This window comes from Barbatula barbatula (assembly GCF_947034865.1).
Source record: "Barbatula barbatula genome assembly, chromosome: 4".
NCBI lineage: Eukaryota > Metazoa > Chordata > Actinopteri > Cypriniformes > Nemacheilidae > Barbatula > Barbatula barbatula.
In genome coordinates, this window is record NC_136768.1 from 15,567,230 (window position 1) to 15,584,981 (window position 17,752).

Here is a 17,752-nt window from a genome sequence, read left to right on the forward strand (position 1 = left end):
GCGGGTTCATTGACTTTTCCCTGGCATCCCGTCCATCTCTCATTAGTAAAATGATGCTGGTGTCGTTCGCCGAAAGGCTTGCACAAGACAGATGATGTGGCCGAAATAGCTCAGTTGGGAGAGCGTTAGACTGAAGATCTAAAGGTCCCGGGTTTCGGCAAGGCTTCGTCTGTGCATTGCTTTACCGCAGAGCTAATTCGATCCGGGGAGCTTTTCTCGTGCGCCTAGCGGGCCGTCAACCACTCGACACAGTGTTCCATGGTGTAATGTTTAGCACTCTGGACTCTGAATCCAGCGATCCCAGTTCAAATCTCGGTGGGACCTCTCAGCACAGCATTCTCTTTAACGGGGCATCCAATCTGTCTGGAATTGCTTCTGCCTAAGGGTTTGAGCCTTTCTACTAGCATGTTGGCGCACAAGTGAAATTCTGCTGCATTTTTTCGCGTACTAGACGCCTCTATCCACAAACACTCGCAGGCGAGAGATAAAGTAGCATTTTTAATCCTTTTATAGCAATTGTACTCTGAATCCAACGATCAGAATTCAAGTCTCGGTGGGACCTCTCAGCGGAGCATTCTCTTTTACAGGGCGTCCAATCAGAACCCCTTCCGAGAGGTTGTAGCGCTGTACTTGTGGAACGATGAAACACATAGAAGACGGAAGGTTTTTCTGATGATAAACTAAGACATCGGCAGGTTTTCAACCAGGGTTCAGTTAACGTCAAGTTTCAGTAGCACACACTGCTTTTCATACTGACAACTGACAATGGTACGAAATGAGCCAAAGGGCAAAACACCCAAGCGAAATATAAAGCACAACAAATTGCCCATGTCTGAAACATTAATGTGATTGCACGCACACACACACAGAAATGATAAGTAAAGCACATTTGGACAGAGAGATTTTTCATGCCCAGGGCAAAGGACTTATTTTGACAATCGCCCAACAATAAGGGGATAACGCTTTTCATGAAACTACGGTGAAAGCGCAAGGAAACGCACCACAGCACACGTTCAAACTGTCTAAATGAAAATGCAAATAACACTGCAAGAAAGCTAGTGGGAAGAGATTTTTCCTTAGCGGTGAGCCTCGACTCGAATAATGCGAATAAAGCCTCGATTAATGCGGACGTCGATGCCGCTACCTCTCGAATGCAAAGCGAGCGCTCTTCCTTTTGAACAAACTCACCAGAAGTGTTGCCACTTGACAGTACGACACTCAAAGGAGCGCAATCAGCGACCCGTAACGTGACCGGGGGAGTGTTCAATCAGACCGGTTAGCTCAGTTGGTTAGAGCCTGGTGCTAATAACGGCAAGGTCGAGGTTTCGAACCCCTTACTGGCCCCTGGCATCCTGTTCATCTCTCATTTCTAAAATGATGCTGGGTTCGTTCGTGGAAAGGCCTGCACAAGACAGATTACGTGGCCGAAATAGCTCAGTTGGGAGAGCGTTAGACTGAAGATCTAAAGGTCCCTGGTTCAGTTTTCGCAAGGCTTCACCAGCGCATTGCTTTACCGCAGAGCTATTTGTGCACCCTGGACCGGGTGGCCTTTTCTTGTGCGCCTAGCGGGCCTACAACCACTCGAAACAGGGTTCCATGGTGTAATGGTTAGCACTCTGCACTCTGAAGCCAGCGATCCCAGTTCAAATCTCGGTGGGACCTCTCTGCGCAGCATTCTCTTTAACGGGGCATCCAATCTGTCTGGAATTGCTTCTGCCTAACGGTTTGAGCCTTTCTACTAGCATGTTGGTGCACGAGTGAAATTCTTCTGCATTTTTTCGCCTACTAGATGCCTCTATCCACAAACACTCGCAGTAAAGCACATTTGGGCAGAGAGATTTTTCAAGCCCAGGGCAAAGGACTTATTTTGAGCTCAGTTGGGAGAGCGTTAGACTGAAGATCTACAGGTCCCTGGTTCAGTTTAGGCAAGGCTTCGCCTGTGCATTGCTTTACCGCAGATATATTTGTGCACCCTGGACCGAGTGGCCTTTTCTTGTGCGCTAAGCGGGCCTTCAGCCACTCGACACAGGCTTCCTTGGTGTAATGGTTAGCACTCTTGACTCTGAATCCAGCGATCCGAGTTCAATTCTCGGTGTGACCTCTCAGCACAGCATTTTCTTTTATAGGGCTTCCAATCAGAACCCCTTCCGAAGGGCCCATGTCTGGAATTGCTTCTGCCCAACGGTTTGAGCCTTTCAACTAGCACGAACTAACCAGAACTTTTGCCACTTAACGGTACGAAACTCAAAGGAGTAAAATCAGCGACGCGGAACGTGATTGCAGGAGCCAATAGGCCGGTTAGTTCAGTTGGTTAGAGCGTGGTGCTAATAACGTCAAGGTCGCGGGTTCGATCCCGTTACTGGCCACAAACTTTTCCCTGGCATCCCGTCCATCTCTCATTGGTAAAATTATGCTGGGATCGTTCGCCGAAAGGCTTGCACAAGACAGATGATGTGGCCAAAATAGCTCAGTTTGGAGAGCGTTAGACTGAAGATCTAAAGGTCCCAGGCTCAAGCCCTTGTAGCGCTGTAATTGTGGAACGATGAAACACATAGAAGATGAAAGGTTTTTCTGATGATAAACTAAGACAGCGGCAGGTTTTCAACCAGGGGTCAAGTATCAGTAGCACACGCTGCTTTTCATACTGACAACAGGCCAACGGTACGAAATGAGCCAAAGGGCAAAACACCCAAGGAAATATATAGCACAACAAATTGCCCATGTCTGAAACGTTAATGTGATTTCACACACACACACACAGAAATGATAAGTAAAGCACATTCCCATGTACCTCACCTCTCTGTGTATTGCGTTTGTCAAAGTTGACTACCTAGATTAAAGGAATACCTGGAATAGTAACTCCGTATCAGCACCTATTGTATTATTGCTCTTTTATGACATATCGCTTATTGCTCCCTGAACTCTTTGTGAGTCACTTTGGATAAAAGCATCTGCCAAATGAATAAATGTAATGTTTTGTCGATAATGTTTTTTATTCTTTGGAATATCTTATTGTCATAATACTGTTGAACTTCACGCGGTAGTATCACAAGATTGGTATGACAATGATGATTGTCACCAATCAGCAGGGACCCTTTTGTACACCCGCAGTTCTTATTTTCCGCAGTTTAAATGGTGGATCCGCCATGGCCCGAACAAAAAACATCTCTTAAATGGAATGGGAGATGATCCTCTGATTGGTTTGCTGCATGTTTTGCCCAAAACACATCCATGATTATTTAAGATAATAGAGAAAACCCTTTAGACCATGCGCCTGGCACGATAAGATACGTTTACCCGTCCTTAAAGCAGATTCAGAAACAGCCATTTGCGCTCTTATTCCAGATCTACATTTACCCTGCCAATTTTACAAAAGATGAAATCACTAAACGTAAAAAAGCCTTACAAAAAGTCAAATGCCGAAGAATGTGATGTATGTTAAATGGTGAATTTTGAATGGTTTGGTTTATGTCTTTGTCTTTCGAGATTCCATGAACTAAAATGTCATTCTTGTGTTTTTTTAGATCACAGCAGAGATATTCCAATAAAGAAAAAGAAAATCTCAAAACCTGTTCCACCCAAATGTAAATTGTTACATGAGTCACGTCAATAATCTTGAATTATCGATTTTGTCTTTAAAAAGTGTTAAACATCAAAAGCAACCCTATGGATGTCTTTTAAATGTCTGTTTTATGTCTACTTTCAGATCAGCCTTTGCCCAAAACTTTCCCACAATACAAGGGTTAGCAAAATATAGATATATCTTTTTTATATTGTATGTATGTGCATTTACTGTGTATCAAAATGTAAGATATCTTTTCAAATAGATTTGGGATGATATATTTTTTCTGTCATCCACAGAGCGACAACAAATGACAATATCACCAGACTTAATCTGTAAGAAGACGTCTTTAAATATTTCTATCTAAAATAACATATTTTCTAAAGCAGATGAATCACTGAAAAAAAAGCAGAGTGCTCACTGACAAATGTGTCACCGCTCCATCAAGGTGTGTAACACATTTTTATCGAGTTACAAATATTATTAGAAACGTGTGTGCCTGTGAAAACCCAGTTAAAGTCTTTTTAGATGTTTTTTTTACATAAAAACAATTCTACATAATATAAGTAACATTCTGTGAAAACAGTCACTTTATATCGTTGATATTGACGGTTTAATGCCATATTAAAGATTGAAATCGGAGTAAAATAAAACGTTGAAATTAAACTTTGATGCCTGTTAATTCACATTGTAGAAATTTAAGCCTGCTTTTGACAGACTGTATCACATAACATTTTGTTTTCATTCCACAACAGTATCAGATCTTCTCTTGAATGAGCCACAGAACCCAACTGAGGAGGCCACAAAAAGTAAGTTTACGTAGTTGTTTGAGGCAAACATCCATACATCTTCACACAGGATTTTATTAGATTAGGGAGTGGACCTTTGACCCTCAAGTGGGTCCATTGGCATGTTGTATCTGAAACTTCGTATTACTGGCACTTCTTGTGAATATTGCTTTACTTGGACGAATATCTAGTCGCTTTGGATAAAAGCAACTTCAAAATGAATAAATGTAAATGTCCCCAGCCTCCCTTGGTGAAAATATGTATATTTAATAGTTAAATGAATGAAACATGTATGCTTTCAGAGTTGGAAAAAGTCATCTAATCAAATTTAAATTTTCAAATGCAAAATAGCTCAACTTTAAAAGCAGTATTTTCTAATATAATTTATCCACAGAATATCGCACAAAGGTCCTGCAGAAATTACAGGAGCTGGTTGAAAACCAACAGGACATCCTTGCTATGCAACGCACAATATTGGCTGCTCTGGCTCCTAGTAACATGGCAGATGAGGATATTCTTGATGGACCCTGCCAAACCTTAAAGGATTTCACACAGTTGGACAAAATGCTGGAAAACTGCAACAAAAGGACAAATATGGTAATAAATACAGCAATTGAAATGTGCCTATTTGAGCATTAAAGATATTCACTTTACAATTTGAAATTTGACAGACTTCTAAATATGTACAGTTTTCTAATATGTAAGATACTCTGATTTCAGAGCAATGTAAACAAATCTACTACTGTTCAGTATTTTAAATAATTATAATAAGTCTGCCAAATGCACTGTTATATAAATGTACTGTATATATATATATATAGCATTCAAACTTTGCTTACAAATACTTGATTATCGGATAGTCGTCTGCGTCTCATTGGAATTATAAAGTCTGCCATTTCCGTCACATGAGCTATTTACATATTATTAGATTTTTATATAGCCCAAATTGTGTACATTTTGCGACTGCTTACATTAACATGACATTTAGTAATTTAGCAACGACTTACAAAGAGTTCAGGGAGTGTTGTGGAATTTTCTTATTCCTTAATCTAGATGAGTCAATTTTGACAAACGCAACACACAGAGACATCAGGTACTTTGCAAAGTATTTTATTGTCGTTTAATCTGCATCATAAGCAATGAGCTGGTGCAGAGAAAAGGCCCTTTTTCCTCCTGCACCCAGAGTTTATATATTAAAACGTGACACCCCCTCCCTTTGCCCCCTAGCCAGAATCCCGAGCTGGTTTACGAGAAGTGATGCCCGTTATTCCAAACAGAACATCTTGGCCTCTGCTCGAGGGCAAAGGCAGAGTGGTATGACGTGTATAGAGAAAACCATGATAACATTTTTAAAGAAAACATAGATAAACACTTCGTAAACATATAGACAGACACATCAAGAAAGCTAGACTAGAAAATTTCCATTACAGGAGCAATAACCGATATGGCATAAGAGCAATAGTACGATAGGTGCTGATACAAAGTTACTATGTATCAGCATCAGTATTTTTAACAACTTAAAAATAATTTCTTAAGAATATCTTTATCGTAAGAAGACAATGAAAAATGACAGGGCCGGTCATAATTACGATTCTGGCTCAATACAATGCATGTCACTTGTAAAAATCTCAACAGATTCTTATTCGTTTTGTTAACCTAAAATGCAATAATAACATGAAGGATTTTTTCCGTATTTCTTTTTACAGGTGTTTTACCCGTATTTTTTAAAACGCGTTGCATTTTGGGAAGATTACCCACTAACCGCGATAGTGAAGCAGGCAGAGGGGAGCAGGCGCCATTACGTGGGTCCTTCGCATCAGTGGTCGTACCTCTGTGGTAAAAAAACTTTTTCACATAGGCCTATGCGAACTTTATTTTAAAATGAAATAATTTATTTAATCTAAAAGGCGTAACGTTACCTGTTTTATTTGCCTGAGTTACTTTAGTTTAGCTACTTTGGTTAACCGTTTTCTATCGTTTCCGAATACAATAATTTTACATTTGAACTTTAACCAGGGGCGATTTTAGGGTCAGAGCTTTAGGGTGCTTAGCACCCAATGAGCCCCACTGCAAAGCCCCCCCCCCTCTTTTCACACAAAAACAAAAAATGTGTCTATTGAAAAATAACTTAATCATTTTAACATTGATTCAACTAACTCCAAAATCCAGATTTTTTTTAACACCTTTTTTTGCAGAACAGAACTCCTTGCATGGCAATCTCTTTAAAGTAAGAACGATAGAACGGAGCTGTTTTAACTAACTAAACCTAAAATACTGAATGAGTGGTCGCTAACACATACAAACAAGGTTTGAGACCTTTTCAGGACACCAGCTTAATTGTGAGAGTTCACACAGACAGCCCCCTGTAACAAACACAAAACCTTCTTCACACAGCTTTTCCTGACCCTTAACTCCATATTCCTCCTTCTGTATCAACAGTCATCAGATTGGTTAGATTAGATCTTTATTGTCATTGAACAATATAACAGTTACTTGGACAACAAAATGTAATTCACCTTCTGTAAATTATTTACAAATGGCCATCTATATCTGGTCGCACGCCAGTCTGAGTCATCAATAAATAAAAAAATAAGAAAAGAAGGTAATGTCCAAAATATCCAGATAATTTACAGAGGTCTTGAAAATACTAAGTAAAGATATAAAAAGAAATAGAGGGAATTTTTTTAAGTACTTCCCCTGAATCCCCATATTTGCTCTACTTTGGGAGAGTTAATCTATGTCGCCGCACTGAGGCTGGCAAACCTGTCAATGACCCTTTGGGGTTCAATTATTTCAAGCAACTCCTTCTCAATAGACATCACAGCTAGGTGCTGGAGTCTGCTTTGGCCTGTGGTCCTCCTGAGCCATGTATGGAGCCGACGCAAGGCACTAAAAGACTTTCAGTGAAGGGAACACGAATCTGAACTGTACCAGACTCACTCTTGCGCTTCAGAAAGAATCACTTCCTCTGACACTCTGGTCCAAACGCCAGGGCGATCACGTTTCCATGACGACTGACCAGAAAAGACGCATGTGACGTCATGTTTACGTGACTCCAGACTGTTAAAATGAGTATCAAATGAACGATAAACTTTAACAACAGAGACACAGGTCCGCAGTTTAGTTATTTTTGTTTCACGCGCTAGCAGTTAATAAACAGAACTGAATGTGTCTTGCGGGAGAACATATTAACCGGCGCTACTTCTCTTCGTTTATGACCATGGACGAGTCACCCAGGTCCTGTGCTACTCCACAGCGGCGGCGACCCGCTGGACTAAATAGTCCGAAAATAAACACTTGTTATAGGTGTACCATGGTGATTCAGGATACTGACTCCAGTACTCACCGATATGGTTTCGCAATCGGAACAACTCTATGTAAAAGGAAAGAAGTGTGAGACAGCTTTGGAGCAACTTAGTTGATTCACAACACTACATAACGTGTTCTCACTCCGCGTGTGTCTCGCGCCGAGCGGTGCAGGTACAGAGGAGGAAGAGAAGAGGATGACACCATTTGCTAAGCGGGGATGTTTCATTTTCATCCTTAACACATACATTTAAATCCAAAAACTACGGAGTATGTTTTGGAAATTATTTAACCTTCTAAAAGACGATTCTTTTTAGAATAACAACATTTCTTACTCCAAGTTTTAGGGGTGCTGAGCTCCTTTTTAGGGGTGCTGAAGCACCCCTAAAAAGGGGCTAGCTTCGCCCATGACTTTAACGTTAACCACTGTAAATTACCTGCTTATAAACGTTTATTGGTTTCTTTTTTATTGATCTGACATATTTCGAAAAACTGGCGCATTGTCAGAGGTTGTTTTTTGTCATATGTTATTTTAGTAGTGGTGATTTTCGCCGGCCATATGTGTTTGTGTCCTATTCGGTTGTAAACTTTTTATTGTTGGCAAGGAGGATTATGGAAAGCTGAGGCGATCTTTTTAATAATCGTGTGTATTGTAGCTGTTAAAACGTCCTTAAAGCATTAACTATGCTGTATGTTTTCCTGACTTCACCTGTTAACAGCACGGTGCTGCGTGTTTGTGTGTGATCTTGCCTGAAACGACTGAGTCAGACGAGGCTGTAGGCCTATGTGATTGCTGATGTGTGTAAGAGGAAGAAAAGACTTGATATATGCTGATTTATTCATATTTATTTGCTTTTTTGGAACTATTTTGTATGAACTTTATAGAAACTGTTTCTTTATGTCAGAGCTTTTAACTTGTTCCATTCGTCTTTATGCAATCTGAATCTTGATAATAATTGCAATCATGTTCTGCATCCCCTCATGACATGATCAGTGTCTAAAAGCATCTGAGTCGGTTTCGCGTAGTGCAACCTGCATGAGGAAATAAAACAAACATACTTCATGTTACGAGCTTTTACTAATTAAGTGAAGCCATCGTTAATCACGCTCAAGTGCCTTCCTGACGACCCGTCAAAATAAAAGTCCCGTTAACTTCAACACTCTTACTTTGAACTTAAAAAAATACTCCAGTGTTCTTTAGTATTTGCCTAAATGAAATTGTAGTTTATTCATTTGTATGTAACATTAATGTAATTTATAAGTTATTTGGCTATTTATGTGATGAACTGTACTTGCGGTATTTTTCATAATTATGACTTTCGGTACAACTGTTTGACCTCAGTAGCATCCGTGTTATGTGAAAATAAACTGGTCACTGTTAATAATAATGATTGCTTGCCTTTAATCTATAGCAATCGTGGAGAGTATCAATACATTTAGGTAAACGCTTCTAAGCAAACCTGATCAGGATCCAAAACAATGATATGGAAAATTCAAATAAAATATATATATTGTTTTATATCTTCGGACAAGTACTTGGACAAGTAAATGACAAAGTTACTTGTCTGAAGGACAATCATATGACAATGCTTAATATCAAGCTATGGATAAAAGTGTCTGCCAAATGCATACATTTAAATGGATTATTTAAAATGATCGATATATTCTAATAGTCTGTAGTTTAATTTTTTTACCCAAGCTTTCAGAATTTCTTTACTTGTGTACTCAACACATATCCTTTTCTTTAAGAGTTTTATTGGGAGTAAATCCTGAGCGAGGGTCTAAGGCTGAGATGAAGGGAACAAAGCAGCAACACATCCCTCCCAGACTGCTGAAGTTGCTTTATGAACTAAACAACTTTGAAAACCCCTGGAAATGTTGAATCAGAACTCAAAATGGAACTTTCTAACATTTGGAGAAAGGTACACAGAATGCACAGAGGGAGCCTTGCACTGAGACCACTTTATGCTTGCTCTTACCTCGACCTGTGATTGTACTGTTTTGATTGTACTGTTTTTCAATTTCATGTGTTTTAAATTTCATGAGAAATGTGTGACAACAGTACAAGAAGGCGAATTCATATCTGCCAGAAAGTGTTTAATACTGCCATACTTTATTTTTTTATTTAAACTATGTATTATTCTGATCAAGAGAAGTGAGAAAAATGTACAAGTTGAAAGTTCCATTGTGACAGTGCATGTATTGCAGTTGTTATTTATGATGTTGATGATGCTTTAACCCTTTGTTTGTTTGAGTTGGTGCGTGTAAAATAGTAGTTTGAGGTCTTAAATTATATTGTTTTTATAAAGACTTTTTTGATGTGTAAATCGGCAAACAATCACTTTTTGTGGCACACCTTCAAATGAACTGTTAGCTAAATATTTCACATGAAAGACAGGTTTGAATGGATGCCTGTATTTTGTTCTTTTTGCCAAGCAGTTTACCAGAATATTAACGTTTTTAATTGAAGTGACCTGTATTCATTTTATACCGTTTGTTCTCTGAAGCAAAAAGAAAGTGTTTCTTATAACATTTAACAATGAACATACAATTCAATGTAGTTTTATCTTGACTTAATTTTGTTATTCTGTAACAAAATACATTAATGCATTTATGAATATCTTTACATGTGATAATAATAAACATGTTCTGCTTGTATTTATTGTTATACATTTATTTGATTATTCTGTTGTATACAGAACACTTGTTATTGGTGATAGGTCATTGTTATTGTTACAAGCATTAACTGAAGGGATTTTGTTTGTAAAGAGTACAGTGCATGCTCTGTAAATCTATGAAAAAGAAAACGTTTTAGGAATAACAGAAATATTCGTAAAGTGTACATGGACTGTACTGTAAATCTACGGAAATATCCGTTTTAGAAAAAAAAGAAGTGTTCGTAAATTTACGGAAAAAGTACTGGTAATTTTATATTATTTTTTTACAGTGGCTAAGTTTGTGAGAAACTGTTTAGAAATTGTTTTAATGTTCTGCCAGATAGAACCCTAAACATTACAAGCGGAAAGGGATTTTTTTCGGAATTTGTCTGCATTTAAGCTGTTCTAAAAACCCCAATTACAATTTTGAAATTATTTTGATATTTTAAAGATTTGTTCCCCATCTTTGCTATATGAATGTTTAATCTTTGTTACTCAATATCTCAAAATGCACATATTATAATTCTAATGTGGCAAAGTGTTTTTTTGTTGTTCTATAGTTGAACTACGGTCCCTTGGGGGAGCAGATGAAGGTGCCACTGTTCGCAAAATGTTGCGTAAAGTGGCCTCGAGTGAAGTGCTGAGTGCCTACAGCCTAAAGGGGAGGAAAGGCAAACTGGCCTTTAAAAGCCTCATTATAATAGTGCAAAATCTAAGTATGTGTTCTTTCGTCAGTTTACCTGAAGCCTCATGTTCATATTGCTTAAATCATGTAGCGAAATTAATTTAACGCAGTTATTAGACGCACAGATGACTCAATCCAGATTGTCCCTTTGTGCACACCACCCCGATGATACTACAAATTATAGGATTCAATTAAATTAATTCATTATTTGTTAATTGTTGGTGAAAACATTATATTAGATCCTTGCATACAGTAGATCTTAAAGCTGTATGTCTCAATGTCAATCGATTAAATTAAAGAAATCAACACCTGTAGAAAATATACACAACTTTTTGTTGTTATTTATTCTATTTCTAGAGCAACACAGAAGAACTTCAAGACGTTGAAGGCGATTGATGGAAGATTTTATCGCATTTGTCCTGAAATTTGCCCCACACAGGAATTTAAAACGATAATCCGACAATTTCAAAGTATATTGTAAAAAAGTTTTAGTATAGCTATTAACTACATGTTAAAATATTTTGACCAGTGAAAGGAATGCATTAATGTTTTATTTAAAGTTCTAAAAACCTTGTTCTGAATACCCTATCCCACAGCGACATCTAGCGGTAAATAAAAAAAATAAATAGGCCTATGATTGGAATCGGTTTAAAAACCGAACTAATGCGCTATTATTAGTAGGCTACTAAACTTTATCCATTTAATAACAATTGGTTCTTATTCTTAATTATTAAATCATTTGTTGTGTAAAACCAGACGGCATGTTTCGATGAAAAGTGGAGTTATTAACATTTACACTTTAATATACATATTTGATTTCCCGTTTGTTTAACAATCCGAATCTGTTGCATACATATACCGCACTTGAAATATTCAATATGCTTGTTTTTTTCAGTATGAAAATACACAAAACACGTTTAATCTGCAATGAATGTCTGCTTTTCACATGGGCGAAAAGATAATATTTAGGATATGTTTTTAATCAAACAATTTGACCGTGCACAAACTTTCTTGCTAGTAATTTTTTCAATAATTTGTTCGTCTAAATTATTCAAATTTTCTTTTTTACTTTGGACATGGAATGTCGGCCACCACCGTTATCTGCAAGAGTTCACACGAGTTCCAAATTAATCCGAGGATCGTATTCTTACTTCTATAGTTGTGTATATATACTTATGTTTTTGGCATGCAGTATTTTTTCACGTATTGATGTTTATTTATAATTAAATTATATAATATAGTATATTATATCATCAATGTTTTTCTTTAACTTCTGATTCTGTTTTAAAAAATATATACAATTAAAGACTGGATTAAAAACATGGATTTATGTGATGATTTTTATTGATTTCTCATGAATTTGTGGTATTAATGTTGCATTGGGAATAAATGGAAGCTGGGAACCTTCCCAGAACGTTATATTTAGGTTCCCGGAACCGAACCTTGTAAAGTAACGTTCAGGGAACCAAAATCTAAAGTTCGGGGAACCAAAATTTGTTAGCTGGGAGAGTCAGTTTATTTTATAGTAAAGCAGCAGTAATAATAGTGAATCACGTCTGAGGATGTCAGTCTCTTAATGTCCTGCCTTACATCCCTTTTTCTGTCTCACGGAATATACTAGACATACACAGTTGGTACAAAATGACCAGAATTATTCTTGATCAAATATTGCACTTAATTTGCAAATGTTGACGGTTTATTGTAGCCAATTGAGTATTGACTTTTAAACCTCCGTGTATATTTGAGAGTAAATGTATATTAGTCTTGCATAGAAGGTTTGTATGCTCTAAATGTGGATTTGTAAATTTATATTTTGTATAAATAATAAGCAATGTAACAGAATGTGATGTTTAATAAATTATTACATACATGGGAACTAATAGATACATAAACTTGAGCATGTTGAGATGTTATGTTCATGATGTTAATTGCTATAATCAATGTTACATAAGTGAACAAATTGCGTCAGTTTTGAATGGCGTGACTGGAGCTTCAACATTATTCTACGTTGATTCAACGTCGGTTTTCTGCCCGGGACACTATGATACTTACTGATAAGCAGGTTCTCTTTATATATCAACGCATTGATAACATACTGTGTGCAATACGATAAACCAGAATCTCTCTTACTGGTGAATTGGGTGGCTCTTAAAAGAGCCTTTGGGTCGATAAACGCGCAAGATGCGACGCTTACTTGGAGCTGGTGTACTTGGTGACGGCTTTGGTGCCCTCGGACACGGCGTGTTTAGCGAGTTCACCGGGCAGCAGCAGACGCACGGCGGTCTGGATCTCTCTAGACGTGATGGTGGAGCGCTTGTTGTAGTGCGCGAGACGAGACGACTCGCCGGCGATGCGCTCAAAGATGTCGTTGACGAAAGAGTTCATGATGCCCATCGCCTTGGAAGAGATGCCGGTGTCGGGGTGGACCTGCTTGAGGACTTTGTACACGTAGATGGCGTAACTCTCCTTCCTGGACTTTCTGCGCTTCTTTCCTCCTTTCACTGCGGTCTTTGTGACGGCCTTCTTAGAACCCTTCTTGGGCGCGGGCTTGGCTGGTTCAGGCATGACGTTTATTCGGTGAAGATCAGACGAATAGTAACCGATGGTCACCGCGCAGGGGTCTTTATTCACTCCCACGTGCAAATGTTTAGCGTCACGTGCGCGTTCTCCCATTGCGTGTCTTCGTTGGCCCAACCCTTAAACTGTTTCTATTGGTCATCTCACAGTTTGACAGGTGGCCAATAAAAGTGTTTCCCGCCCATAGCCTCGCGTCTGAACATGTCCCCAACCCCGCAATTGTTTCTTTTGTTTTAACTTCCCGCTCATGTTAAAGTATCTGCATACACTGTGCGAGATCGTGTCGTTACAGTCCATTACTGAGAAATAGAATCGCAAAGTATCGCACTCACGTATTACATTTTTATTGTGCATGAATATCAATCACACTGCAGTCGGTTTGTTTCAACTTCAGGCATTCGAAAAACACTGCGAACTAACAAACAAACAGGGATGAACAATAACAACATGATTTAGAAACAGAACAATCTTATCTTCGAACCACTCATGTTTTCTTTCTGAAGGATTTAATTCCAATTTACTTATTTAGCAGACGCCAGCTTGTCCAAAGCCGTTATTAAGAGAGTGCGTCTTATTAAACCCCTAAACTAACACTTTGACATTTGACACATGACACGAAAGCAACTGCGTATGAATAAAACCCATTAAATGTTTCTCATAATTTCCTAATGAAAACAGACTTGTGCGACATCTCGCAACTGTTTAAATTCTTCTCGTTATGAGGGAGCGCGTCGATCAAGTCAACGCGTTAAAATGCATCAATTTGTTTCATGTGATACTGAACGGAGAACTCTATATATGAAATCATAAGTGGCTCTTAAAAGAGCCGTTGGGTTTTGAATGGGAGTCCGGGTCACGTTTAACCTCCGAAGCCGTACAGGGTGCGTCCCTGGCGTTTCAGCGCGTACACGACGTCCATAGCGGTGACGGTCTTTCTCTTAGCGTGCTCAGTGTAAGTGACGGCATCACGGATAACGTTCTCCAGAAACACCTTCAATACACCGCGAGTCTCCTCGTAGATGAGACCAGAGATGCGCTTGACGCCGCCGCGGCGGGCGAGACGACGGATGGCCGGTTTGGTGATGCCCTGAATGTTATCACGCAAAACCTTGCGATGACGCTTAGCGCCTCCTTTCCCGAGACCCTTACCGCCTTTGCCTCTACCAGACATGTTCACCGTTAACAGATTCGCACGACAAAAAAGTTAAGAAAAGCCGGCAGAGGAGGACCTTTACATGCACCTACAGGACCTCGTAGAAACACATAAACGCGCGAGGGCTGAACGAACCAAGTACACCTGGCTGCGGCTTGCAGTACTACATATGGGGCGGGGCTCCCCATTGGTTAGCAGGCGGGGTTATAGTTAAATTTGGCCTGACCACTCTTCCCATTGGTTACAAGGAGATTATGTTGAAACCAGGAATTGAGGCTAAAAACATTGTTTTGCTACTTATTGCGGTGCCGTTCAGACCGATTGCAATATAAACTCTTTGTAATATAAAGTTACTTTAGGGGAAATGGTTCATTCATATGTACGTCTGTAAAGCAAGAGTCTTTCTACTACTTGTAGGTTGATTTTGATTAACTTTGGGAAAACGACATAGCTTATACATTTAGTTTATAATGATGCATTTACTTCACATATTATGGTTAGAATATTGTACTGTAGCAGTTTGTAGTTACCCTTCAAAATATATTGTGGTGTTATAAAAAGTCTTTGTTTTCAGTTTGTTTCTTATTGTTCATTTTACAATATATTTATTTAATAATTGTATCATTATTCAAATGAATGTATCATTTATTAGCCTACTTCTTTTATTACTGTTGTGTAATCCGGGATTTTTAGAACCAGCTAAGAAAACATTTTAGAGAAATATAGTCTAGTGAAAATGATTACTGTTTCATACAAATGTTATTTTTTTTCTTTCTAAGTGAAGAAAAAACAAATTCGAAGAAAATATTTAAATTGTTTCACTTTATTTCAAAAACAACAAATTATTATTATAAATTCATGTATATTGTTCACAGACAGAAAAATAATAATATACTACTTATTTACATACACAATGCTATCCTAAAATAAACTACAACATATGCATATGTCACCAACATAAAAAACAACAATACTTACATTACATTTTCTTGTGTGTATACTTGTTTTATCTCGCACACACACAATTACTTGCACGTAAAACAGCTGTCTGGATCCTTTTCTGTCATAAAAACCTCGTTTTCCATTGTCAACAATAATAATAAAATGTTGCACTTCAAAGGGAACCCATAATTAAGCCTCACAAGTTATTGATGTGTCATTTAGAGGGTTTTGCATCTGAACTCTTAAACAAGTTCATTATACATTATAAGGTTAAACCTTATTGAAAAACTGCCCAAATACAGACCGTATACAACACACCGTGAGGCTAGATATAGCGGAAGTGATGCATACTGAGGAATCGACGTCATTACTTGCGTTAAGCAATAAGGCGAGGTCAATGTTAGACGACACATAGAGCCGCCCTTAATAATAGGCTTGTTTCGCCTGAAATGTAGGTGAGAGTTTGCGGCTGCAGTAAGGGGAGGGGTCAAAAAAGACCTTTGAAGTCGGACACTTCCTGAATCTCGCTGTTTAGTCGCTTGCAAACGTGAACAATGGACGAGATCGCGTTCGCGTTTTTTTATCGCAGACTAAGTGGATGTACACTAAATACCACTGTTTTTACATGAAGATGGTTACAATAATAATCACTGAATGTACTGTCAAATAATGTACAAATAAACAGCTTACACAAAAACATGTAAGACATTTTCAAGGATTGTATAAACAAATGGTAAATGAAGTAAATAGCAAGTTACTTTTGAGAGACAGATGTCATAACAAATGTTTGTCATATTTAATAACAAGCAAGTTTCTGTCACCATTTCACGTCCTGTAACGCTTTGACCCGGAAATCTCTCGCCAAGTCAATAGAAGAAAGAGGTTGGAGGCGTAAAGGCTGTATCACGCACATTTAATGGCAGATAACACAAGCAACGCAATCCTCTCACACATGAGAGATTACTCTTTCCCAGCGTCACAAAATAAAACTAACAAAACAAAAGTATAGAAAGATGGTAGAGCACGCTTAGCATCTACGGTGGATCTCACTCACTCTCAACTCAACAACGTCATCACGCATAGCGCGCGTCAGGAATGACGTGATCAGTCTCTTAAAGGGGCACACCGCACAATAATGTGATGCATGTAAATACACAGTTTCGGTCGTTACAGTCCGTAGTATTTTTCCATCCCATGCAAGTCAAAGCTGTATTGTAGCAAATATTCTTCAGAATTTCTTCCCTTGTTTTAAGACCCAGACACTTCTCAGATGAAACAACACAAAGATGAGGCATAATGACTAAACAGTCCATTTAGATATGTATGCGTGCATGTATATTTTTAATGGATTGATTTATTAATTCACACAAACATACAATAGAATAAAGAGAAAATTACAACAAGGAAGAATTCTAATGAAGAGAAATATAAAATAAACGCATGTCCTAATTCTTAACTTCACTAGGCGTGTTTTGTTTTTGTTTAGTTTGCATGTAAATATAAATAAACAGATGCGTAATCTAATTCTTAGAATGAAGAGAAAATGTATCGGTTGACATTCTCAGCCAATGAGCTTGAAGCTGTGTCGTCAGTCAGTCGTTTCCCATCATGCTTTTGAATAGCGCAGTCGGAGGAGAGCAACTGCGCTCGACTGCTCAATCCGACACAGCCGCCTTGACGTCTGTCAGTACACGATCCGTTCCACCTGCACGATCCGTTCACGCATGCGCGTAATTACGTATTAGAAAACGTCATGGTTTTCCTACACTATTTGTACCGTGACGCAGGCGATGAAACGTACGGCAGGCGGCATAACTGGCGGCATATTCTTTGTTTACGTTTTGAAATGTCGCTTACGTTACCATGATTACGATGTGTTTATGTGGTTGCCAATCCAAAATAATAGAGTTGTTACATGAACATAGATGATTTTGGTTTCATGTGTAATATAGTATTTTTATCGACTGCAAATCTTCAGTTTCCTCCAAACTCCATTTTGCGATTCATTGCTGTATCATGTCTATTAACCTTACCGTGTTTCGATCTAAGGTCAGTAGTATTGTCAAAGACAGTTTGTGTCGT

General features: G+C 38.4%; 2 protein-coding genes across 2 annotated transcripts; both read right to left on the reverse strand.

The window, feature by feature from the left end:
• Positions 1-4,598: 4,598 nt before the first annotated feature.
• LOC306892796 (histone H2B-like) lies at positions 4,599-13,673 on the reverse strand. The gene is made up of 2 exons (XM_079454100.1): positions 13,193-13,673; positions 4,599-4,925 (listed from the first exon to the last, which is right to left on the reverse strand). Exons 1-2 carry the CDS (start codon positions 13,669-13,671, stop codon positions 4,898-4,900), a joined length of 507 nt encoding a protein of 168 aa, XP_079310226.1. The 5' UTR covers positions 13,672-13,673; the 3' UTR covers positions 4,599-4,897.
• A 761-nt stretch (positions 13,674-14,434) lies between these two features.
• Positions 14,435-14,746, reverse strand: LOC306892744 (histone H4; the record flags this gene model as incomplete). Its single annotated transcript, XM_079453992.1, has 1 exon — positions 14,435-14,746. One exon carries the CDS (start codon positions 14,744-14,746, stop codon positions 14,435-14,437), a length of 312 nt encoding a protein of 103 aa, XP_079310118.1.
• Between the last annotated feature and the right edge of the window lie 3,006 nt (positions 14,747-17,752).

What these genes read in the sequence shown, in the direction of transcription:
- LOC306892796 (XM_079454100.1), bottom strand. Translation starts at nt 13,671, where the DNA reads ATGGGAGAACGCGCACGTGACGCTAAACATTTGCACGTGGGAGTGAAT. An exon ending in ACCAAGTACACCAGCTCCAA is followed by an intron (nt 4,926 to 13,192) that starts GTAAGCGTCGCA and finishes CTTTTGTTGCAG; the next exon opens with TTTTCCAGCATTTTGTCCAA.